Below are 27589 nucleotides of genomic sequence, written 5' to 3'. Positions count from 1 at the left end.
CATTTAACCTATAAATTGCATTTTATGGCATCAGGAAAAGTTAGAAAAAAATAAGCAATTAAGTGTAACATTCTTCTTAATAATTGAGTGACTCAAGGTAATGAAGCCATATAGCTAAAAAATTGAAGGCAGGTTGTGACAGCTATGGGATAAATATGTAAACAAAAGTTTCCCGTCAAATGAAAAAATTAAAACACGTTAAGTAGCCAATTCATTGAGGCTATCAATGAATACAATTAATTATTTACCATAGATAAATGAAAATTTAAAAATATATAAACAACATCCAGTCTTATATATGCAAAACCATCTGCAAAATAACATGACATACATTTTTGAGATATTTTTCTTGATATTACTATATTTTTAAATTTATTTATTTATTTTTAAATTTACATCCAAGTTAGCATATAGTGCAACAATGATTTCAGGAGTATATTCCTTAATGCCCCTTGCCCATTTAGTCCATTCCTCCTCCCAGAACCCCTCCAGCAACCCTCAGTTCTTCATATTTAAGAGTCTCTTTCTGGGCTAGTATCCAAAATCTACAAGGAATTCACCAAACTCCACATCTGAAAAAATGAATAATCTAGTGAAGAAATGGGCAGAAGACATGAACAGACACTTCTCCAAAGAGGACATCCAGATGGCCTACAGACACATAAAACGATGCTCAACGTCCCTCATCATCAGGGAAACACAAATCGAAACCACACTGAGATACCACCTCACACCAGTCAGAGTGGCTAAAATGAACACATCAAGAGACTATAGATGCTGGCGAGGGTGTGGAGAGACGGGCACCCTCCTACACTGTTGGTGGGAATGTAAACTGGTACAGCCGCTCTGGAAAACAGTGTGGAGGTTCCTCAAAAAACTATCAATAGAACTTCCCTATGATCCAGGAATAGCACTGCTAGGGATTTACCCAAGGGATACAGAAGTGCTGATCCATAGGGGCACATGTACCCCAATGTTCATAGCGCACTTTCAACGATAGCCAAATCGTGGAAAGAGCCTAAATGTCCATTAACTGAAGAACGGATCAAGAAGATGTGGTTTACATACATGGCAATGAGAAAGAATGAAATCTGGCCACTTGTAGGAAAGTGGATAGACCTCAAGGGTGTCATGCTAAGTAAGTCAGGTGGAGAACGACAGATACCATATGTTTTCACTCATAGGTCTAACAGGAGAAACCTAACATGGGGAGGGGAAGGGGGGAAAGAGCTAGAGAGAGGGAGGTGGAGGGAGGCAAATCATGAGAAACTCTTAAGTACTGAAAACAAACTGAGGGCTGAAGGGGGAGGGGGAAAGGGGAAGATGGGTGATGGTCATGGAGGAGGGCACTTGTGGGGAAGAGCACTGGGTGTTGTATGGAAACCAGCGTGACAATAAACTATTAAAAAAAGAGTCTCTATGTTTTGTCCCCCTCCCTGTTTTTATATTATTTTTGCCTCAAGTCATATGATATTTGTCTTTCTATAATTTTTCTTATGCATAATACTTTCTAGTTCCGTCCACGTAGCTCCAAATGGCAAGATTTCATTCTTTTTGATTGCTGACTAATATTCCATTGTATATTTATCTGTTCATCCATCAATGGACAGTTGGGCTGTTTCCATACTCTGGCTATTGTTGATAGTGCTGCTATAAACATTGGGATGCATGTGTCCCTTTGAAACAGCATACTTTTATCCCTTGGATAATACCTAGTAGTGCCATTGCTGGATCATAGGGTAGTTCTATTTTTTATTTTTTGAGAAACCTCCATTGTGTTTTCCAGAATGGCTGCACCAGTTTGCATTCCCACCAGCAGTGCAAAAGGGTTCCTCGTTCTCCCCATCCTCGCCAATATCTGTTGTTGCCTGTTAATGTTAGCCATTCTGACAGCTGGGAGGTGGTATTGCATTGTGGTTTTGATTTGTATTTCCCTGATGATGAGTGATGTGAGGATTTTTTCATGTGTCGGTTGGCCATCTGGCTGTCTTTGGAGAAGTGTCTATTCATATCTTTTGCCCATTTCTTCACTGGATTATTTGTTTTTGGGTGTTGAATTTGATAAGTTCTTTACAGATATTGGATGTCAAACCTTTATCTTCTATGTCATTTGCAAATATCTTCTTCCATTCCATCAGTTGCCTTTTAGTTTTGCTCATTGTTTCCTTCGCTGTGCAGAAGCTTTTTATTTTGATGAAGTCTCAGTAGTTAATTTTTGCTCTTGTTTTCCTTGCCTGTGGAGGCGTGTTAAGTAAGAAGTTGCTGTGGCCAAGGTCAAAGAGGTTTTTGCCTGCTTTCTCTTTGAGGATTTTAACGGCTTTCTATCTTACATTTCTATCATCCATTTTGAGTTTATTTTTGTGTATGGTGTAAGAAAGTGGTCCAGGTTCATTTTTCTGCATGTTGCTCTCCAGTTTTCCCAGCACCACATGCTGAAGAGGCTGTCTTTATTCCACTGAATATTCTTTCCTGCTTTGTCAAAGATTAATTGGCCATACGTTTGCGGGTCCACTTCTGGTCTGTTCCATTGACCTGAGTGTCTGTTTTTGTGATAGTCCCATACTATCCTGATGATTACAGCTTTGTAATACAGTTTGAAGTCTGGGATTTTGATGCCTCAAGCTTTGGTTTTCTTTTTAAAGATTGTTTTGACTATTTGGGGTCTTTTCTGGTTCCATACAAATTTTAGGATTCTTTGTTCTAGGTCTGTGAAGAATTCTGGTGTTATTTTGATAGGTATTACATTGAAAATGTAGATTGCTTTGGGTAGTACTGACTTATTTGAGGTTAATTTTTACCATGCGTGATTTCTAGCATACTAACTTTGAAACATATATTGTATGAAAAATCCACTGGACAACCCATGGAAAGGGATATAGGTACAATACACCAAGTCTGGTGAAGGTAGATTCAATGTCGGAACAAAATCTCAGTCTCTCAGTAAAGAAACATTTACTGAAAGACAAATCTAAGTCTCCTAAATTTATAAAGCACAAGAGAAAGTCTTCACTGAATAAAGTATTAGTTCAAGGCTTGAACATAGATACAGATTCTATATTTTACAGATAATTATATGATAATAAGTCTTTGATAAGTAAATGCCAAAAATGGGAGAAGTGCAAGTGTGAGGTGTGATGGACAAGAGTAGCCTGTTAAAGTGACCCCTTTACAGGGGCGCCTGGGTGGTTCAGTCAGTTAAGTGATTGACTTTGGCTCAGGTCATGATCCCAGTTCATTGGTTTGAGCCCTGTGTCAGGCTCTGTGCAGACAGGTCAGAGCCTGGAGCCTGCTTCAGATTCTGAGTCTCCCTTTCCCTCTGCCTCTCCCCTGCTCACACTCTGCATGTGTCTCTCTCTCTCTCAAAAATAAGCAAATATATTTCATTTAGCATAATACCCTTCAGTTCCACCCACGTTGCTGCAAATGGCAGGATTTCATTATTCCTCTTTGCGAAGTAGTATTCCATTGTATATATAAACCACACCTTCTTTATCCATTCATCAGTTTATGGACATTTAGGCTCTTTCCATAGTTTGGCTACTGTTGAAAGTGCCGCTGTAAATATTGGGGCACATTATGCTAAGTGAAATAAGTCAGTCAGAGAGGGATATGTTTTCATTAATATGTGGATCTTGAGAAACTTAACAGAAGACCATGGGGATAGGGAAGGGGAAGAATAGTTTCCAACAGAGAGGGAGGCAAACCATAAGAGACTCTTAAATACAGAGAAAAAACTGATGGAGGGTGAGGGGAGGGAGTGGGGAAAATGAGTGATGGACATTGAGGAGGGCACTTGTTAGGATGAGCACTGGGTGCTGTATGTAAGCATTGAATCATGGGAATCTATGCCCCAAACCAAGAGTACACTGTATACACTGTATGTTAGTCAACTTGACAATAAATTATATTATAAACAAACAAACAAACAAACAAAAAAGTGATCCCTTACATGTGGCAAAATGGAGTTGGCTTTGCTAGTGTCTATGACAAATGGCAGGGAGTGACTATTCATCATATTTCTCGCTTAGGAATAGATTTGAGGCCTAGGAATAGTTTTTTCCACAGCACTGTAGTCTACTCATTGTGTGGTGCTCAGAAATTCAGTAACTCATAGGCCTCCCTTTTCTTATATTACACAGGGTGCCAGGACACTTCCCAGCAGCCCTTCTTCCAACCATAGGCACGAACTCTTATACATTATATTACAGGGTGAGTTTAAACCAAGCACCACTTTTCTGGTGACCCAGGTATTTTAAGGGCAGTAAGAGCAAAAAGTGGACATAAGTGTTGATTAGCTACACTGAGCCTCATTCCTCGTCTATTCATTCTGGGCCTGTGAAATGATTTTATTCAGATTTATCAGAAGGAGGTATTACTTTTAAAAGACTAGCATAATTTAAATTAAAATCAACTTATCACCAGTAAATTCAAGTTACTTTTTTTTTTTTACAACTTAGAAGAACACAAAGATACAAACCTTGAATTTTCTTCTTATTTCTGCTATTTTCTGCTCTAATTCCTCTGTTTTAGATTTGGTTAGGCAAAAAGCAGCACCAAGTTGATAAGCTTCCCTGTATAGTGGTTTAAGGAATTCATCATATTTTGACCTTAGTTTCATCAAAGTTTGGATTTCAGATTCAAACTCTGATTTTTTCCTTATACTGTAAAAAACAAAGCAAAAAGATTGATATGATTATTCCTAGAGAGTATATACTGAGGCAAATGTATTTAATAGTAGTAAAAAAGGGATAAAATCATATTTTATGTTGCCAAAAATGTAAAATAACCAGATAATTAACTAAAACTTGAATATAAAGAATATGACCCACAATTCCACTTATTTTACTGTTGGCTACTCTTCTTTTTTAAAATGTTTTATTTATTTTTAAGGCAGAGAGAGAGAGAGAGAGAGAGAAAGTATGAGCAGGGAAGGGGCAGAGAAAGAGGGAGACACAGAATCTGAATCAGGCTCCAGGCTCTGAGCTGTTAGCATAGAGCCCAACATGGGGCTCAAATCCATGAACTGTGAGATCATGACCTGAGCTGAAGTAAGATGCTTAACTCACTGAGCCACCCAGGACCCCTCCTGTTGGCTACTCTTAATTGTCAGGCTGTACTCAATCTCAGAAGGATAAGTGAATCAATAATAAAAGCAGGCATTTCAAATGCTCAGTTTTTAAAGTACTCATTCCTTCCTTCTACAACAATCCATCCTTTCTGATCCTATATAAATTATTATTAACAATAGTCAAATATGAGAAAAATCTAGTCATGAAAATGACAAACAGAAAAAAAAACCCAAAACTAAACAAAGCATTTAAAAAAATAGCTGAGGAAAAAGAGTTAATAGAGGAAAAAAGACATTACTATCATTTTAAGATTGGATACCACCTTTTTCCAGATACACACAATGAGACACACAATGTAAAAAGCATACATTCACAAATGAGGTAACCAAGAAACTAGCTAAAGGTATTCCACCAGATGTGCTACCTGGGCAAGGTTTACTGCATCACATCAGAGGTTTGTGTGAGTTGTACTTCTCTGTGAAAGAACCAACTTACCATTGAAGATTATAGGTATAGAAAAGTAGGAACTATTGCATTGGGAAGAAAAGACCCAGAGTCTGAGAACTAACCAATAGGTAAAGAAGAATTTTTTTTAAACAAATGAAACCAATGAACATAGAAACACAACATACAAAAAGCAGTTCAAAAAGAGAAACTGATAATAAAAAATGGCTCTATTATCAAATCACCTAACTTTACACCTTAAAGATCTAGAAAAATAAGAACATACTAAGCCCAAAGTTAGGAGAAGAGAAGCAATAACAACAATCAGAGAAGAAACAAGTGCAATAAACCAATAATGATAGAAGAGATCAATGACAAAAAAGCATGGTTTTTTAAAAAAATATATAAATGAACCTGACAAACTACACGAAAAAAAGAAAGAGAAAACTCACATAAATAAAATCAGAAATAAAAAGGGCCACATTAAAACTGATAAACAGAAATACAAATGATCAAAGAAACTACTATGAACAATGATACGTCCACAGATTGGATACCCTAGAAGAAATACATTTCTAGAAATGCACAATCTACCAAGAATGAATCATGAATAAATAGACAAACTTAACAGACCAACAATGAATAGGGAAACTGAACCAATAGTAAAAAAACTCCTAATTTAAAAAAAAGACTCAACATGACAGCTTTATTGGTGAATTATACCAAACATTTAAAACATAATTACTGCCAAATGTTCTCAAACTCTTCCAAAAAACTGAAGAGGATGGAAAGCCTTCAAACTCAATTTATGAGGCCAGTATTACTTTGATACCGAAGCCAATAAGGACATTCAAAGAAAAGGAAATTACAGACCAATATCCCTGATCAATATAGATGCAAATATATTTGACAAAATCCTACCAATCTGAATTCAACAACAAATTAAAAGGATCATATACCATGATCAAGTGGGCTTTTCCCCAGGATGCTAGGATGGTTCAAATATGTAAATCAATAACTATGATACACCATTTTGTAGAATTAAGGATAAAAATATGATAATCTCAATAGATGCAAAAAAGTATTTTACAAAATTCAACATCTATTCATAATAAAAACTCTCAAAAATTGGATATTGAGGGAATGTACTTCAACACATATATATAACAAGTCCACAATTAACATCATACTCACTATAAAATGCTGAAAGTTTTTTCTTCTAATTTCAGGAAAAAGCCAAAGGTGCCCATTCTTACCACATCTGTTCAACATAGTACAGGAAGTCTTAGAGTATTTAGTCCAGAAAAAAGAAGGAAAAGGTACCCAAATCAGAAAGGATTAGCTAAAATTTTCTGTTTACAGATGACATAATCTCATATAGAGACAATCCTAAAACCTCCACCAAAAAACTATTACACATAAATTCAGTAAAGTTGCAGAATACAAAATCAATATACAAAAATCTGTTGCACTTCTACTTACTAACAATGAACTATATGAAAAATATAATAAACCTCATTTATAATAGCATCAAAATAATAAATATGTAGGAATATATTTAATCAACAATGTGGAAGAAAGATCTATACACTGACACTAAACAAAAGACATGGATGAAAGAGATTCAGGAAGACAAAGATATGGAAAGATATCCTGTGTTCATGGATTGACATAAGTAATAATGTAAAAATGTTTATACTACCAAAAGCAATCTAGAGATTTAATGAAATATCTATGAAAATTCCGGAGGCATTTTTCACAGAAACAGAAAAAAAAATCCTAATATTTGTATGGAGCCACAAAAGACCCAAATAAGCCAAAGCATTCTTGAGAAAAAAAAGAACAGAGGTGGAGGTATCACACTTCCTTATTTCAAACAGTATTACAAAGCTACAGTAATCAAAGCAGTATGGTACGGGCATAAAAAAAAAAAACAGATGCGTAAACCAGAAGAACACAATGAAAAGCCCAGGAAAAGCAAACAAACAGAAAAACTTTGACAAGGATGCCAACAACATACAATGGAGAAAGAATCGTTTCTTCAAAAAATGGTGTTGGGAAAATTGGATAGCTACATACATGTAAGAGAATGAAACTGAACACTTACAAAAATTAAATGGAAAAGGATTAAGGAATTAAATGCAAAAACTAAGACTATAAAACTCCCAGAAGAAACACAGGGAAAACTCTCCTTGGTTTTGGCAACTGGTCTTGGCAATTATATTTTGCATATGACACCAAAAGCATAGGAAACAAAGTAAAAAATCAAGAAGTGAAACAACATCTAATATAAGAAGCTTCTGCACAGAAAAAAAAAAGTCAACAAATTGAAAAGGCAACCTACATAATGAGAGAAAATAGATTTCAAACCATATGTGGTAAGGTATTAATATCCCAAATATATAAGAAACTATATTATATAGCTCAGTAAATAAAATCTGAATAACTCAATTAAAGAATGGGTAAAGGACCTGAAGAAACATTTTTCCAAGGACATAAAAATGGCAACTATGTGAACAAGGTGCTCAACATCACTAATCACCAAGGGAATGCAATTCAAAAACATAATGAGGTATCACCTCTCATCAGTTAATATGCCTTTTATCAAAAAGACAGATAGAAAATGCTCTCAAGGATGTGGAGAACAGGAACTCTAATATTCTGCTAGTGGGAATGTAAACTGGTGTACCCATTATGGAACACAGCTTACGGTTTCTTCAAAAAATTAAAAATAAAACTGCCGATAATATAACATTCACTTCTGCATATACAGCTTAAGAATCCTGTCATTTGCAACAAGATGTATGGACATACAGGACAGTATGTCCAGTGATATAAGCCAGACAGAGAAAGACAAATGCTATGAAATCTCACTTACATGTGGAATCTGAAACAATTAAACAATGACAAAAATGAATTCATAAGAATAGAGAGTGAAGAGTGGTTAACAAGGGCTGAGGGGTGATGAAAATGGGAGAGACGGTGGGCAAGGTGTGTGTAAGCCTTCAGTTATAAAATAAGTAATCTCTGAGGAACTACTGTATAGCGTGGCAAGTACAGTTAGTAATATTGTATTCCTTACTTGAAATGTGCTAAGTGTACAGACCTTAAGCATATTCACAAGAGAATAACACAGAAACTATATAAGGTGATTGATGGTTGGTAATTATATCACCAAGTCATGTATGTCAAACCATCACATTGCATACCTCAGATATATACAACTATGTCAAATATATTTCAATAAAGTTGAAAAACATTTAAAACACAGAGAGGAAGGGGCGCCTGGGTGGCTGAGTCAGTTGAGCGTCCAACTTCTGCTCGGGTCATGATCTCAGTTTGTGAGTTCAAGCCCCGCTTCAGGCTCTCTGCTGTCATGCAGAGCTACTTCAGATCCTCTGTCCCTCTCTCTCTCTTCCCCTACCCCACTCATGCACTCTCAAAAATAAATAAACAAAAAGTAAATAAACAAAAAAGATGAAGTGCCTATAACAAAATTATATCAGAAGAATTTCCAGTACTGAAAGCCACCTTGGGTCATTAAAATGCAAAGTCCTACATAATGTTAAACTAGATATATTGCACAGAAGAGAGGCACACACACACCCAGATATGGAATTGTAAAGTTTCAGTACTCTGAAATAGGAAGAGAAAATTCTTCTTTTTTTAATGTTTTTTATTTATTTTTGAGAGACACAGAGAGAGAGCCTGCGCGAGCAGGGGAGGGTCAGAGAGAGAAAGAGACACAGAATCTGAAGATAGGCTCCAGGCTCTGGGCTGTCAGCACAGAGCCCGACGCAGGGCCCAAACCAAGAAACCACAAGATCATGACCTGAGCCAAAGTTGGACGCTTAACTGACTGAACCACCCAGGTGCCCCAGGAAGAGAAAATGGAAGAGAAAATTCTTAAGTTCTCCAGGAGAAAAAACAGATTACCTACATGAAATGATACCCAAATGCCATCAGATGTATTATCAAGCAAAACTAAACAAATGATTGATAAATTTAGGGATCTAAAGTACAATATGAGGACTACAGTAAATTACGGTATCAAACACTGGGAGTTTGCTGAAAGAGCAGATTTCAGGTGCTTTCATCACACACACACACACACACACACACACACACACAACTTTGTGAGAAGATGGTTTGTTAATCAGCTTGAGTCTAGTAATCATTTTGCACTGTATATCAAATCATCATGAGGCTAAACCTTAAGTATATATACTTTTAAAAAAACTAAATAAAAGAAACCTTTAAGGTACCTTTAACTTTAAAACATGACTTTGGATCTAGAACGGAAGACTTTGAGAAAATTCTTATTTGAATGGATTGAATAGAAAATGGAATGTGAGTTTATGGGAACAGGAATGTTCACCTTACTTAAGATTTGCTATAAAGAACAGAAGGGTAGAGCTGGGATTCAGGACTCTATCTTATCTTGAGTTTGCTTCTTTTCTAAGACGAGCAATATCATGTAATGTTCATATGCTGTTACAGAGAAATAATAATAGTTCATGGGAAGGAGGAGATGATCACAGCTGCAGAGCCCCTGAGTGTGTAAAAGCAAATGGCATCCGCGTGGAAAGTGTGTGGGTGACGGGCACTCCTCTGTAAGAGCTGCTTTCTTGATTATATTTTAATAGAGGGGAAGACAGAGGTTGTAAAGACAGATGTACATGGGCTGGCAAGAAAAAAGGTAATTCTAATTTGACTGCATCTTTGTTCTCCATTAATTATTTGAAAAGATTATTAGCCTTAAAGTGAGAATAAGGAGGGCACTTGTGATGTAAGTGGTGAATCATTAGACTCTACTCCTGAAATCAATATTGCACTGTATGTTAACTAACCAGAATTTAAATAAGAACTTTAAAGAGTGAATGAATAAACGAATGAATGAATGAATGAATGGATGAATGAATAAATAAATAAACATATAAATAAATAAATAAATGAGGCGATGTGGGTGATAGGAGTGAAGAGCATGAGAAGATGTGAAATCGGGGTCAGGAAAACTGGACGCTCATTGAGGGCCTCTGACTGACACCAACCCCTTGTAAAGTCCTTTGCGTGTCTCACAGTATTTCACATGGTCATACATTTTTATAAAGTTTTTGGAAATAATATATTTTAACCAAAATTTATTAAGACTCTTTTCTTTTCTAATATAATGACCCTTTTTCAGGTGACATTGAATTGGTTGTATTCTGTATTCATAAGCTTGTATTCTTTTTTCATAAAGAGGTCTCACATTCTATAAAATTTAGGGCCCACCGAAACAGGACCCACCCATGGTAATACGAGTTAACACAGCTGTGTTTTTACTATAGCCACATGCATCTGTTTGGATCCTGCTTCAGTTCAACGATAGGGTTTTTCCAGCCACAGAAATAAAATTTGAAGGTGATTCTAATGAAGAGTTATTTTGGGTCAGATATAACTAGGATCTGTAAGAAAAGAAGGAAGGAAAGAAGGTAGGATATACACTTCTAGTAGGGTAATAGATTAATCATCTTAAAGTGTCAAATAATGGAGTGAGGGTACGAGTAGAGTAAGCTGGAAAGAGAGGTGTCAGCTGTTTGAGACTAGATTCTTACAACTGAGAAGGAAGTGACCCCATGATTAGAAAGACAAGATGTAGGGGTGAAACTATAAGAGAAGGTGGTTGGTATGAGATGGAAGAATAAGTTATTGGGAATGCAGAGGTCTAAAACTTGAGAATCCATGTTCTTGCTCATACTGAACATGGACCAAACTCAGGTCTGACTGCTGCTGGAGAGAGAGAGAGAGAGAGAGGGAGGGAGAGGGAGAGAGGGAGAGAGAGGGAGAGAGGGAGAGAGGGAGAGAGGGAGAGAGAGAGAGAACGAACAGAAATGGGAAGAGTAATTTATTTGTGAAATTTTGATTCCTTACAGATATGTCTAAAGTAGGCTAAAATACTGATGAGTAATTAATTTTGAATGGTGCCTACAGCTTTTTCTCTTTCAATAGTTGAAAAAGTAAAAAGTAAAGTAAAAATGAAATACTTTAAGAATATTCATTGAAAAGCATACTGTTAAATGCTGCAAAAATCATATTCTATACTCCTGTGAAGTAATTCAAATTAACAGACTGGTAAGATATAGCTAAGCGAGTATGAAAGACACAGTACCCTGTGGATTCGTTCTAAGTATTCCAGGCTATTTAACAACTTCAATGATATTCTAATTGCTATCTCCACAAATAAATCACTACCCTGTTAACTCTTGATAAACATATTTCATATAATATACCAGTAAGTTTTTATGGCATGCAGTAGCTTTTTTGCTCATTTCCCTCAATTATCAACCCCATCTTTGGAACACTACAGTTACAATGGTATTGTTTTGCTTGAGGTACAGTAGAGCATTACGAGTAGATATTCTGAATATTTTACAGAGCTTGAATATAAGAAAATGGCTGTACAGAAATTCATACCACAGTTAACTCCACGCAAACTAAACACAAATTAATCAATTTCAAATCATCCTAAACAAGTTCATTTTCCTTGATTTAGGTTGCTGAAGTCTGCCTATCATGTGAATAACTAATCAAGTGAAGTTGTTTGCTCAAGTCAAATGTCCCAAATGTAAAAGGTTATTTACATTTCTAAAGGATGCTGGCTTATTTGAAAGACAAAATTACTAATTTTACACTGTATTACAAGGTAAACAATTATGTGTCATTATTATCACCAAAAGGTCTTGCAAATATTTGTACGTGCAGAGTCATGAACAAAGTCTGTTAAAAAAATATGGCCTCTATCTTTCAATGTTACCATTTTTAAAATAAACCATATATGAAGAATAGGTCTATACTGAATTAATCATGTAACTTACTTAAACAGTGTAACAGCTGGAAATGATGTCAGATAGTGAGATGGTATTCTAATGGAATCCTAGAATATATGTAACATCCAAATTTGGAAAGTTTTGATGAGGGTATTCAAAAGATATATGAGGGTCAGTGATTTGCTTTAAAAGTTTTATTATTATTTTTAGACTTATGGAAAAAAGAAGCTGGGATTAAGGGGGAGGCGGTTTGGGTAAATGGAAGAATAAAAAAGAAAAAATAAAGAAAAGACTAAGAAGAAAAGAATTCTTTTGAGAAAGCAATTGGTATAGCCAAATACAGATGGAGAATTAAAAAAAGTAACAAACTTTTGACATATTTTTTAGGCAGTAAATGTAACATCCATAGTCTTCGGTAACATGCCAGAGATGGTAATCCAGACTTAGAGGTAAAGAGGCAGTATTTCTGAGAAAGAAAACAAATTTTGGATTCAGATAGACTTACATTCAAATCCTGATTGTTCTTAATGTAATGGGGGGGGGTGCTTTCATACACTATTTACTTATATGTAAAATTTGCTTAATAATACCTACCATTTAGTTTGTTACCAAGATTAAGTTTAAATAAATTGAGAATAATATGTACATTGTACTTATATGTGTTACACAAAATATACAAGTGATTTAATAAATAGTTTTTTTGTTAGTTAAAAAGTATGTAGCACTACAAATCTTCATTACAGTGACATTTGGTTTAATGAAATGGAAGACAATGAGAAAAAAGTAAATAACCATTAATATTGCTTTGGAGCAAAATGAGATATCACAAGTGACATCAGAACAAACATATACCAAAGAGAATAGGAGCCAAGAGATATTAAAGCAAAGAAAGAAATAAGGATTACATATTGTTATATTCAGCTTTCATTAGTTCATTATGTGGTTTATTTAACACTACTGAGAAAAACACAGACAAGCACAGACAGACGCACACACACACACACACACACACACACACAGTGCCTACAGCAAGGAGGATAGCTGAGAGGAAACACAAATAAACAAACCAACAGTAACTGTACATAGTGTGACAAGTCCGAGAAGAAAAGTGTATGAGATCAGAAAGGATCAGTTAAATGGATACTTAGGAGCACTGACTGCATAACAAGTGCTACCCTAGGTGAGTGGGATATAAAGATGAATTAAATTAAGCTCACAATTTAAATTTTCATGAAGGAAAAAAGATACACACACACACACATCTCGTTGTAATCATAAGTACAAGAGTAAAGAGAACAATAATAAATCACAAGTACTTAATATGGGGATAGGGGAAAATAAGTTACCAAGAGGGAAAGTATCTGGGAAGAATTAATGTCTGAAATATTGTATGAATGATCAATTAATATTAAAAAAAACAGAGTAAGAGGAAGAGGAGGGGAAGGAAAAGGAAGAGAATTTTAATCAGAGGAATACCAGAGACAACGATTAAAACTTAAAACATATGAGTTTGGATATATTAGCATTTTAATAAGCTACAACATTGAGATCAGGAGTGAACAGAGGTGGCAAGATGAGTCTGAAGTAGTACAGATAACAGATTAAAGGAGCCAAGACTTTATCCTGTAGTTGATAGGGAGACAAACTTTTTTAAGATGCTGAAAGCAAATTCATCCTTCGTAGATAATCTGCACCAGTAATGCTATGTATGTCTGATGGATCTGAGGGCTCAAATTTGGGGTCAGGTAGACCAGTTGGAAGCCCATTTTAATATTCCAATTAAGGGACAATTAGAGCATGATTTATGTCATTGGTAATTAAAACGGCCAGAAAGGAAAGGCCATTTACAAAACAGACTTAAGGGCACCTGGGTGGCTCAGTTAGTTAAGCATCCAACTTCCGCTCAGGTCATGGTTACATGGTTCCTGCGTTTGAGCCCTGCCTGGGGCTCTGTGCTGACATCTCAGAGCCTAGGGCTTGCATTGGATTCTGTGTGTCCCTCTCTCTCTGCCCCTGCCCTGCTCACACTCTGTGTGTGTCTCTCTCTCAAAAATAAACATTAAGAAAAATCAAAAGACAGACTTAAAGAAGTTGGTAGAATGCTGGCTGTAAGCAGGTAGAGAGGCCTATAGAATGATCCCTGAAACAAGTATCTTGGTAGATCAATGTGTCAAGGTGTGATAATTGCGGGAAAGAGTAGGTATGCAAACCCATTCTATCAGGAGAAATAAAAAAATGTGGACAGAGATTAAGAAGAAAAGAAAAATACAACTTACATTAAAATAATGAGAGTATATACAATTTCCAGAATTGAGAGGAGACCAAGGATGTACAGGAACTGTGGTTGAAATCCTGAGCTAATCTATGAGAGACAGGCAGAGATAAACGAGCTGCTGTAGAATTCCTAGAGAGACAGCTTCACAGAGTTAAAGGGAGCGCCAAGAGAGTGACATGCTGAATCTCAAGAAGAGATCACATCAGAGGGGGCATAGACACAAATTCTTGGTTCACATGGGGGAAAAAGTTATGCAATAACATGAGAAAAACACCCAATGGATTTAGAAAGGGAGATGTTCATTGTTGTTAAGAAAATTGTCATAGCATGGGAGTTTCAAAACCCAGACTGCTGTGTGTCAAAATGTAATATGCAAATACTGTTAATAATCTAGCAAACATTGCTAATTATGTGAAAATCTAAATGAGAATGTAAGGGAAAGGCTGTGTGATTGCCAAAGACACAAGTAGAATGAAGAAAAGGCTTTCACTTTAGGTTGGGAGAGGGTTAATGATGAATATAGGCTGAAGGTAGAAAGTAATGAACGAAGATGTCAGAAAAAGAAGCAAAAAGAATAAACTAAGTCTCGAACAGGGCCAAAAATTTTTTTTAATGTTTTTTATTTATTTTTGAGATAGAGACAGAGTATGAGCAAGGAAGAGGCGGAGAGAGGGAAACAGAATCTGAAGAAGGGTCCAGGCTCTGAGCTGTCAGCACAGAGCCTGACGTGGGGCTCGAACTGATGAACTGGGAGATCATAACCTGAGCCAAAGTCGCGTGCTTAACCAACTGAGCTACCCAGGAGCCTCCAGGGCAAAAGTTATTAAGATCAAGAGCATAGGGGCGCCTGGGTGGCTCAGTCAGTTGAGTGTCCAACTTCAGCTCAGGTCATGATCTTCCAGTTCGTAGGTTCGAGCCCTGTGTCGGGCTCTGTACTGACAGCTCAGAGCTTGGAGCCTGCTTCTAATTCTGTGTGTCCCTCTCTCTCTGCCCCTCCGCTGCTCATGATCTGTCTCTGTCTCTCAAAAATAAATTAATATTAAAAAAACTAAAAAAAAAAAGCCTAGATGGACATGCTAGCCTTAAAGAGGAAGTACCACTTACCACTTACATTTAAGGAGGCGGGAAAGCTGTTGCAGATGCTAGTGTTGTAGAATACGTTTGACAAAACACATCATGTCTTTAACTTTTCCTTCCAATACAAGTAACCAATAGTATAAAGAAAATTAACGTTTTCTGAGTTTATCTTGTTGGGATTTATCATGATGCCTGAATCTAAGGATTCGCACTTTAAAGAATTATGAACTGTTATCTGCCATTGTCTCTTTGAACATTGCTCTCCCGTTCTCTTCTTTATTTCTCATTCTATTCTCTATAATTCTTAATATTTATTCCATATTTTTTGGTCTCTTTTGCTCTCTGCACTGCATTCTGGGTTCCTCTTCATGTTTCCAAGGGCAATGATTCTTTTTCCCCTCAGCTGCATTTGCTAAATAATTAATAAAATATTTAATCAAAATGAATCCAGCTTTTAGCTTTACATGTTTTGGTGAGTTATTTTTCAAGCCTCCCTGAACTGTTGTGATAATGTTCCCTTAGTTTGTTTTGTTCCCTTTAATCATTTTAGACTTACTTGGGCAGATTTAATCTAATACTATCATTTGAAATTATTGTGGGTGTAAATGTACTGATTATTTCTGCTCTCATTCATGTCCTATTTTCCCTTATGTTTCATATTTTGTGAGCTCATCTTCGTTTAATGTTTTTTAAGCTTATTTATTGAGAAAAGGAGCACGAGGAGAAAGAGAGTATGTGTATGAGTGGGTGAGGGGCAGAGAGAAAGAATCCCAAGACCCCTCCATGCCGCTGGTGCAGACCCGAAGCCAGGGCTTGATCTCACAAACTCATGCGATCATGACCTGAGTGGAAAACAAGAGTGGGCTGTTTAACTGACAGAGCCACCCAGGCACCCCTGTGAGCTCATCTTTAAAAGCTTTACTTTATCTGAGAAAATCTTATATGGCCTCAGCTTGTTTATTTCTCTAGAGAATATCAAAGTAAGGTCACCTTTTAAAATGATAATTTCTTGGTTGGGGCTTTACAAGATCCCCTCGATGGCATAAATGAAAGCATCAAACAAGTGTCAAAAAGAGCCAGACCATTTTCCTGTTTTTTCCTAGCCAGGTTCCAGGCTTAGACACACTTTCTGACCTCTGCCCTTGCTTGTGGGTGTATTTTTTTCTGCTCTCCCCATTCAAAGGCCCTTACTTGGCCCAGCTCCCTTACTTGCACAGATCCATAGCCCATGACCTATATTTGAAGACACTAAAATGTAATCACCTTGTTTGCCAAGATCAGCAAAGTCATTCTTCAATTCATATTTTTAGAGCAGCCAAATATCAACTAAAAATTTAACTTGCAGGTTTTCCATTATTATTATTATTATTATTTGCATTGGCCTGTGAGGACTTCCTTTACTTTCCCATCAGCACAACGTGACATTTAAAAGATGTATGTCCTATTTATGCTCCATTTATATGTGTCATATAGTCTCTGTTAATCAACATTTCAGGTAAATTCTCATTACATTTTTATCTACATACTCTTTTTTAGACATAGCATCCTGTCCTTTGTTTATGACCCCAAATTTATATCCTCCTCATCTCTGTGCTATAGATCTATGTATCTAATTTTTACTTCTCATTTCTATTTGAAGAGCTGATGAGAATCTAAAATTTAGTATGGCCCAAAGAACATAATTATATCTTCTCCAAAATTCCCCTCAGAGTTTCCTCAGGCCCTTTTACATCATCAAGTAGTCTGACATTTCCCCCCCTCACATTTTATAGTCCATCTGTCAAAAGATCCCATAGGCACTTCCTACAAAATACATCTGAAATCAGCTATTACCATTTTTATTGGGGAAACCCTTGGTCTATATCACTGCCATTATTACATATAATTATATAATTACCATTATTATAGTTTTTCTGAATGACCAAAAGAGTCGCTGTCCTATATGCACCAAAGTCCATCCTGCACTACACTGCCCGACAGATCTTTCTAAAATAAAATGGATGATGCTTTAAGTGCACTAGATGCTTTCACCCATGTTCCTTTATCACGGCTCACTCACAGGCTTGCCGTATCTGGGCACCGTCTGCCTTGCCAACATTTGTCTCCTTCAATTACTCCGCCCACATGCAATTTTCCAGCAACACTGGCCTCTATTCTGTTTCCCGGACACATGAAATTTTTATCCATCACAGGACGTTTGCATGTTCCATTCTTTCTATTTGGCAAGTTCTTTCCTGGAACAGCTCAAGGCTGGCGTAACTTCTTCATTCAAGCCTCAATTCAGGAGACAGTGGTGTCCCTGGAGGCTAGTGCTAACGCAGAGCTCCCAGTTTCTTACTGGCCTGTCACTCTAGCACATTGTCCATCTTTTTCTTCCTCACAAGAGTATCAGTGACTGAATTTTTGAAAATCTATCATGTCACATGTTTAGTATCTATGTAGCAGAATGCAGGTTTAAATGGTACCCCTGGCACTTAAACATTTTTTTTTTAATTTTTTGTATATAGTTAATTTATTTTTTGAGACAGAGACAGAGCACAAGTGGGGAAGGGGAAGAGAGAGACACAGAATCTGAAACAGGCTCCAGGCTCTGAGCTGTCAGCACAGAACCTGATGTGGGGCCTGAACTCATGAACCATGAGATCATGACCTGAGCCAAAGTCAGAGGCTTAACCGACTGAGCCACCCAGGTGCCCAAACAAGATTTCATATAAAGCAGGTGTTCAGGACACGCAAACACACACACATGCACAAACACATGCACACACTCGCAAACATACATTTGATTTTTCGGTCTACATTTTAAGTATAAACCTTGATTATAAAGGTAGTTATAAACCTAAGGCTATATTATTAGTCTATAGGTCATGAATAAAAGATTATAAAATCACTGCATAGAGTAAAAATAAAGATATATGAAGCTATTTCTAGTGTTAACCATTAAATAATAAAAGCGATCGGCCTTTGTATTATTTCTTGTATATTATAATGTGTAGTGTATAACAAATGAATTTTTTTTTTTTTACCAAAAATGCCATTCAACAAATACTTAATGCACATCAACCATGAGTCTGTAGGCTAGTGACTAGATTGGTCCTTGGGGAAACAAAACCAGGGGGAAATACACTAAGTCTATCTGCAAACAGTTACAAGGTGGTGGGTGTGCAGCCATGCAAGAAATGTATATATTTTTTTCTTTTAATTTTATGTGTAAAACATCACAAAGGCTATCCTATTTATAAGAGGAAAAATAATTAAATGAATTTGAGATTGTCATAGAAGGCAGAGTATTTCTAGAAAACCACAGAAATAAATGGGGGAAAGAAATCACAGGTAATCGGTCCCTAATGGCAAACATGAAGGGCAGCTCTAGAATTTCCTGCTAAAGCCATTCCTGCCTTTCTAATCATACTTACTAGGCTTCTAAGAAAGTTTATCTTCTATAATAATTGCTACTTTGGGGGTTCACTGAAGGCAGGAACTTCCCCTTAGATAGACAGGTAGATAGATATAAATATAGAGAGAGAGAGAGAAAAGAAGGGATTTTATGCATGTAATATTAATTCAATAATGTGCTAATAAATTATTGACTACATTTTTGTTGGACTGAATTAACAATTTATGTAATTTAATGTCTGTTTTTAAACAATACATTTTTTGAAGATCTTGCAAATCAAAAGAATACAGCTTATTACATTTCACTGTGAATGCACCAGTAATACCCTTTTCAGATAGAAAAAACAGAACACGCCCAGCAGAAATCCCTATGTGTGCTCTCCCAACGACTGTCACCCAGTAAGAGCTGCAATCCAGACTTCTATCACCACCAGGAAAAATTGTTAGTTTTTGAACGGGATCATATTGTATATACTATTACTATGTCTTCTTTTGCTCAATATTATAAGTTTCATTCAACTTGTTCTATGTGGCTGAATTCTATACATTCTCTTTCCTTACTCTGTATAAATATATTTTATTTATCCATCCAATTCTTTATGTGTATTTAAGTATTTTTCCAGTTTGTGGCTATTAAAATAGTTCTGCTATGAAAATTCTTATAAGTGATTTTGATGAACACGTGTATGATTTACTATTGGGTGTACAACCAGGGGTGGGATGTATTTAACTCATTGGTAGATAGTGCAAAAATATTTTCTACACAACTGCATCCACTAGCAGTGTGTGGGCGTTCCAGTTGCTCCACCTCAGCCATTTCTTTCTTTCTTTTTTTTTTTTTTTTCAAGAGAGGGAGAGAGACAGAGTAGGAGAGAGGTGCAGAGGGAGAGAGAGAGAGGAGAATCCCAAGCAGACTCCACGCTCAGTGTGGATGGAGCCTGACACAGGGCTCAATCTCATGACAATGAGATCATGACCTGAACCAAGATCAAGAGTCAGATGCTTAACCAACCCACCCAGGCACCAAGCACCTTAGCCATCCTGAAAAGTGTAGTGATATTTCATTGTCGTTTTAGTTTATATTCCCTGAAAAATAAAACCATTTCATTATTATTGTAAATTTGGATATCCTCTTTTGTAAAGTGACTGTTCAAGTATTTTGCTTCTTATTGAACTACTTATTTTTTAATAACTTACTTTTAACTATTTTTACTATGTTGTTATATTAGTAGTTGTATTTACTTTATAATTATATAATCATTATTTATTTCTTTATAATTAACTTAAAATGGTTTTATAGATATATTGATTTATTTCCTTACGTATAGGTATTGAATATATCTTTTTTACATATATCTTTTATCAGTCTGTTTTACCTTTTTACTGATTTAGGTGTCTTCAGTTATCTTTTTAAAAAAAAATATTGTGATGGTGTTTATTTTCCTGTTTAAGAAAACTAGGCTTTACCTATAGTTATCAAGATATTTTCCTATGTTTTCTATTAGGATTTTTTAAATTGTTTTAACTTTGACATTTACAACTACATAAAATTGGTATTTTTTATGTGGTGATAGCTAGAGGTATTTATTGTTTTCATAGAGCTCTTCTCCACTGCACTGCAGTAGCATATCTGTCACAAATCAAGGAAATGTACATGTCTGAGTCTAATTCTGGACCTTCGATTCAGTTCCACTGGTCTTCTTATCTATCCTTGCACCAAAAACAAGTCATCATACATACTCTAGTATAATTTTTTAAAAATGGAAAGTTCTCAAGCTTATTTCTTCAACAATGATTTGAATATTTCTGCTTCTTTGACTCTCCATATATATTTTTAAAATAGATTTAGGTCCACACACACATATAAAAAATACAGTAAGAATTTGTTTGGGATTTCATGAACATCTTCACACTATGGAGTGTTCCAATCCATGGCCAACATATATACTTCTCATTGATTTGCATCATCTTTAATATTTTCAGTTTATTTATTTGAGACAGCAGAGGCTAAGCAGAAAGAGAGGGTGAGAGAGAATCCCAGGCAGGCTCCGTGCTGTCACATCAGAGCCCAATGCAGGGCTAGAATTCACAAACCATGAGATCATGACCTGAGTCAAAACCAAGAGTCGGAACCTTAACCAAGTGAGCCACCCAGGCACCCCTGTACCTTTAATTTGTCTCAATAATTTGTAGCCTTATGTGCAGAATTGTTACATCACCTCTGTATATTTAGTACTTGGATTTCATGTTTTATTTTCATTATTTTTTTACTGTTTATTTATTTTTGAGGCAGAGAGACAGTGAATGAGCAGAGAAGGGGGCAGAGGGGGAGACACAGAATTTGAAGCAGGCTCCAGGCTCCAAGCTGACAGCACAGAGCCTGATGTGGGGCTTGAACTCACAAACTGTGAGATTATGACCTGAGCTAAAGTTGGATGCTTAACCAACTGAGCCACCCAGGCACGCCGGGATTTCATGTTTTAAAACTATATTATAGGAGATATGTTTTTAAATCTTATTACATATTAATTGCTATTAACATGTAGTAATGTTTCAATTATCTAGCTATATTTTGGCCATCATTATACAGTTCGATAATTACTTAAACTTTTTCACATTGAAATATATCCTAAAGCTTTTTGTGATCATTAATCATTTAAAAAGTATTTTGGTTAGTTTCATCTAATAATTATTTTATTAAATTATAAGATAATATTACATTAGGAGCTTAGTTATAATTACAACAGAAATCTTATTTGATTAGAACTTTATTTTTTCTCATTGAATCATCTTCAAAAATTTTATATACTCCTATATTTACTCATTTTAAGAATACATTTTTGGGAGGAACTATGTGGCTTAGTCAGCTGAGATCCTACTTCAGCTAAGGTCATGATCTCATGGTTCATGGGTCTGAGTCTCACATCAAGCTCTGTGCTGACAGCTTAGACCCTGGAGCCTGCTTAGGATTCTGCCTGTCTGTCTGTCTGTCTGTCTGTCTCTCTCTCTGTCTGTCTCTTTTTCTCTCTCAAAAGTAAATAAAACATTAAAAGATATTTTTTTCAAGGCTTACTATAAACCTACAGAAATCAAGACAGTGGGGTATTACTAAAAGAATAGACACACATATATATCAATGAACCAGAATAGAGAGCCCAGAAATAGACCCACAGAAATAGAGTCAAATGATGTTTCATAAAGAAGCAAAGGTAATATAGGGGAGCAAAAATCATGTTTTCAACAGATGGTGTTGGAACAACTGGACATCCACATACAAAAAAATTGAAGCTAGGCAGAGATCTTATCTCTTTCATAAAACTTAACTCAAAATGGATCACAGACCTAAATGTAAAATGCAAACTATAAAACCCCTGAAGATAACATAGGATAAAACCTATATAAACTTGGGTATGGCAATGATTTGTTAGCTATAATACCAGAGCACAACCCATGGAAAAATTAATTGATAAGCTGGATGTTGTTAAAACTAAGAATCTTAGTTGTGAAAGCCTAGGTCAAAAAACTGAGACCACGAGCTACTCACTGGGAAAAAATATTTGTAAAAGACACATCTAGTAAAGGCCTGTTGTACGAAGCATATGAAATACTCTGAAAAGTCAAAAGAAAGGGAAAAAAATTCCAATTAAAAAACAGGTCAAAGACCTTAATGGGCACCTCACCAAAGAAGATGACTATCTGAACAGTATCAAGTAAGGATATGAAAAGATGTCTCACCTTATATGCCATTAAGGAAATGCAAATGAAAATAAGGAGATATCACTACACACCTATTGGAATGGTCAAATGAAGAACACTGACAGCACCAGATGCTGGTGAGGACATGTATCAGCAGGAACTTTCCTTCATTGCTACAGGGATTGCAAAACAATACAGACCCTATGGGAGACAGTTTGACAGTTTCCTACAGAAATAAACATATTCTTATATGATTCAGCAGTTGGGTTTGCTGGTATTTACCCAAAGGAGTTGAAGACTTTTGTCCACACAAAAACCTACACACAATATTTATAGTGGCTTTATTTATAATTGCCAAAACTTGGAAGCAACCAAGATGCTCTTCAGTAGATGGGTGCTTTAATAAACTATGGTATACCCGGATATAGAATATTATTCAGTGCTATAAAAAATAAGCCATAAATGACATGAAGAAACTTTAAATGGATATTAGTGAAAGAATCTAATTGAAAAGGCTACATACTATATGATTACAACTATATGATAGTCTGAAAGAAGGAAAAACTATGGAGACCATAAAAACTTGGCGGCTGTCACAGTTTGGATGGGAGGCATGGAAGAATGAATAGACAGATCATAGAGGACTTTAGGACAATGAAAATTCTCTGTATAATACCATCATGGTTGGTACATGTCATTGTTTATTACCCTAGAAAGTACCACATCAAGAGTTAACCCTGATGTAAATTATGGACTTTGGGTAATTATGTTCTGTCAGTGGAGGCTCATCAGTTGTGCTAAATGTACCACTGGGATGTGGATAATGGGGGAGGCCATGCCTGTGTAGAGACAAGGGGTATATGAGAAATCTCTGTCTTCTCCTCAATATTCCTGTGACTCTATCTGCTCTTAAAAAAATAAAGTCTTAATTTAAAAATCTATCATTGGGGGGCATCGAGGTGACTCGATTGGTTAAGTGTCCAACTTCAGGTCATGATCTCACAGTTTGTGGGTCTGAGCCCTGCATCGGGCTCTGTGCTGATAGCTTGGAGCCTGGAGCCTGCTTCAAACTCTGTGTCTCCCTCTCTCTCTGCCCCTCTCCTGCTCACACTCTGGCTCTCTCTCTCTCTCTCTCAAAAATTAATAAATGTTAAAAAATTTTTAATAAAAATCTATCATTTTGTTAAATATGTACACATCTTAAATATATACACATTATATTTCTCAATTATACTTCAATAAATATGTAAAATAGTTTTAAAAATAAATAATAAAATAAATTTTAATAAATACCAATAATATTTCGTGGCTTTTTTTTCATTTTTGTTGACTTTAGATTTTATTTTCTAATTAATGACAAAGTAGTTTTTGTTAGTGGGTAAGAGTCTATAGAGGCCCTTAATATTTCTGGATTCTGCCCTATTCCAGATATTGAGGAAACTCTACTTTATACTGATACATAACTTGGTTTTATAATTTATCCCACAAAATTGCTACCTCATAAAAATTCTAATTTCCAAGGAGTAAATGAAGTGGTAGACATAAAAATATTTTCTTGTCAATTTAAAGCACTTCACAATTTAACACGTAACTTCCGTCTCCATGAACATCTTCCCTCAATTTCAGACCTATACATCAAAGTGATGTCTATACACTTACACATGAATCATGCCATACAGAATTCCAAACCAAACACATCAACATCCCTCTCCGACCTTTCTGTTTTCTGTCTGTGTAGTTCTCATGTTAGTGTCTGGTACCATCAAGCCAGTTATTCACACGTTAACTCATTCAACTGCCACTTCAAAGTGAGCTCTGTAAAAGAGAAATCTGACCATACAGCTCTTTAGTGGGTTTCCCCAGTCCTAGCAGAGTCTAAATCCTTTGGAATGAGTCATTATCTAACACTTAGTTCCCTACCCTCAGTGTTTGTCCCAACCTGCCTGCCACATAAAAACATGTGTTTACATGCACACATGCACACATGCACACAGAGAAGGACCGACAAGTCAGATCAAGCACTTGCTCTAAGCTCTAGCTACAAAGTCAAAGTGCTGCTCTCTGTGAACTCACCACAATCTTACCTGTACCCTAAGATAACTGCCATTTCAATATTAAGACTACTATTTGAGATTGTTATTATTGGAGTAATACGTCAAGCATATTTGAATATTCACTAAACATCAGTTAAATTGAAATCAGATTAAGTTGCAAAACAATGAGAGGGTGAAAAATTCTGAACCTGCATATATAGAAAATCAAGTCTCAAATGCCAGTGGTATTAAGCTGTGGGAACTTATACAAAGCACTTTGCTTCTCAGGATCCTAAGTTCTTTATTTCTTTCTTGGAAGCACATAAGAATTCTCTAGAAAAAGCAGAATTCAATAAAGGATGTATAAATATTCCACTTCACTAGTGATCAAAGAAATAGGAGTTTGAAACAATATTGAGAACATATTTTTTTCACTTATCAAGTTGGAATAGATTTTTTTAAAAAACACAGCGCTAAACGTTAGCACAAGTCCATCACAGAACAGGTGGAAAGTAGGGTTAGAAAGGTACTAGAAATTTATTTTGTTTCTTTAAAGGCATTAGGAATTTAAAAGCATTATAGCCAATCTACTTCTATAAATCTATTTTAAATTTTAAAAAGCTAAGAAAAAAATTGGCACACTATATATGTTATGAAAAGAAAAACAGCCTAAATGTAAATATCAGAGTAATTATGAAAAAAATCATGACACACTTATATAATAGACTTTTTTTTTACAAATACTCAAATAATGTATTTGAGATCTGTATAATAATGTAATAAAAATTCTATTATATAGGAAATAGAAGGACATAAAATTAGTGTCATTATGGATAAAAATCAGTAATATATTAATATTTTCTCTATTTACTAAAATGATTTTAGGTTTTCAATTTGTTTCTACACTTTTTTGTATTTTCTTTTCTACAACAAATACACATTATAACCAGAGTGCAAATAGATCAGAGGTACCTGGGTGGCTCAGTTGGTTGAGCAACTGACCTCAGCTCAGGTCATGATCTCGCAGTTCGTGAGTTCAAGCCCTGCATCAGGCTCTGTGCTGACAGCTCAGAGCCTGGACCCTGCTTCAGATTCTGTGTCTCCCTCTCTCTCTGCCCCTTTCCTGCTTGTGCTCTAACTCTTAAAAACTAATAAATGTTAAAAAAATGTTTTTAAATATTATACAAGATTCTTTTGCTTTGAAAGCACTGGAAATTTTGGCAAAATGAAGTTTTGGGAAATGAAAAAAGTCTTGGGCATATCCAAAGACAAAATTGAAAAAAAGAATCCCTCTCATAAAGATAAGATTGCAAATGATTAACTCATTTTATCTTACGACTCAAAGATTTTCCACAAATTGTTTCCAGAAGAAAGTGGACAACACACAATAAAAATAACCAAGAGCACAAGGAAAAAAGATAGCAGAAGCATGAGCTAGGAGAATAAGATGCAAAAATAGATTACAGATATTAAGAAAAAAGGCTGCAGATATATAAATATTAGATTTAGATAAATAATAACTAAAATAACTACTCATACTATGTTGAATAAGTAAAAGCTGTAAATATCTATATCAAATAGGGAACTGTAAAATTACTTATAAGATTTGGAAGTAAAGCAAATTGTGGGGATATTGGTTCTACTTACATAAATGGGTAAGAAAAAAGCTTAGGGCTGAAAGCTACCACTCGGCAAAAGCCCCCAAGGTTAGGTAGCGAGATATCGTAATGGATCACAAGTAACTTGTTATATCACCAGCAGGAAATTACTTTCCATCTGACACCAATATACTACTTTACTTTGGTCACAAACTCCACTGTCCACCCCCCTCCCATACACACACGAGTTAATGAGTACTATGATTGTTTTCTTCACTTTTGTCATGTGTGTAAGACCTTGTTTTCTTCACATTCACCACATGGGTAATATCTTGTGAGCTCAATAAATATGGAGATGAAAAAGCTGTTGAGGCTTTGTCTGCTCCTGGACATTAGCCTCTCTCTGTGTCTGCTCTCTTTCTGGACGAGAGAGTACTCCAGACTCATGGTCTGTGACAGCAAGTAAAATTTGGATATGAATAATTATTTCTGCATCTGTCTATCTACCTTGCTAGCTAGCTATTTACCTACCTACCTGCCTATCATCTATTAAGAGTGAGAGACTCACCAGTTAAACACAAGAACGTAAGAAATGTTTGCCATATATGAAGTGCTATTATCTCCTCAATATTATTGCTGTCCTTTTATATCTTCTCTTCTTGTAGAACATCCACGTAAATATGTGGTAGGCCTGACTCCTATCTGTATATCTCTTAACCTCTTTCAATAATCTTTCACTAATTCTTTGTTGACTGATCTACTGTTAAAATCATCCATTTATTTTTTTAATTTCATGTAAAAACTTTAAAGAAAAGTTAAGCAATTAAGTGATATTTAAAGTATAAACTGGACAAGCAAAGTGCATACACTGGAAATCCTTTACAGTAAACAAGGCTACATGCCCACAACATGTGATAGATTGTATCAGTATTCTCAGTTATGTACTATCTCTCTTTTTAAGAGGATTAAAATTCCCACCCTGTTGACATCAGGCTTGGCCATATGACTTGCTTTGTTCAATTGAGTGTGAGCAGAAGAAATGCTTATCATCTTCCAGTAGGAGCTGTAAGGGCCATCAAGTGATCTCACTAATGAATCTGTGCTTACCAGAGCAACGTGCCCTAGAAGGATCTGATCCTTCACCCTGAATCCAAGTAGAAATAACATGAAACACAGTCACAGTTAAGTTGCA

The 27589-nt window shown here is 35.8% G+C and overlaps 1 protein-coding gene across 4 annotated transcripts in view; it reads right to left on the bottom strand.

The window, feature by feature from the left end:
- Positions 1–27589, bottom strand: part of CCDC178 (coiled-coil domain containing 178) — a 294180-nt gene that overhangs the window by 153998 nt on the left and 112593 nt on the right. For all 4 annotated transcript variants that reach the window (XR_003902446.1, XM_029921892.1, XM_029921893.1 and 1 more), the window contains exon 11: positions 4478–4661. Coding sequence is in view for 3 of the 4 variants with exons in the window: in XM_029921892.1 (XP_029777752.1) it covers positions 4478–4661 (184 nt within the window). In the remaining variant the exon portion in view is untranslated. The remainder of the gene's footprint in view (positions 1–4477; positions 4662–27589) is intronic.

This window comes from Suricata suricatta, chromosome 14 (assembly GCF_006229205.1).
Source record: "Suricata suricatta isolate VVHF042 chromosome 14, meerkat_22Aug2017_6uvM2_HiC, whole genome shotgun sequence".
NCBI lineage: Eukaryota > Metazoa > Chordata > Mammalia > Carnivora > Herpestidae > Suricata > Suricata suricatta.
The sequence above is the reverse complement of the archived record's forward strand: the minus strand, read 5'-3'. Positions and strand labels throughout refer to the sequence as shown.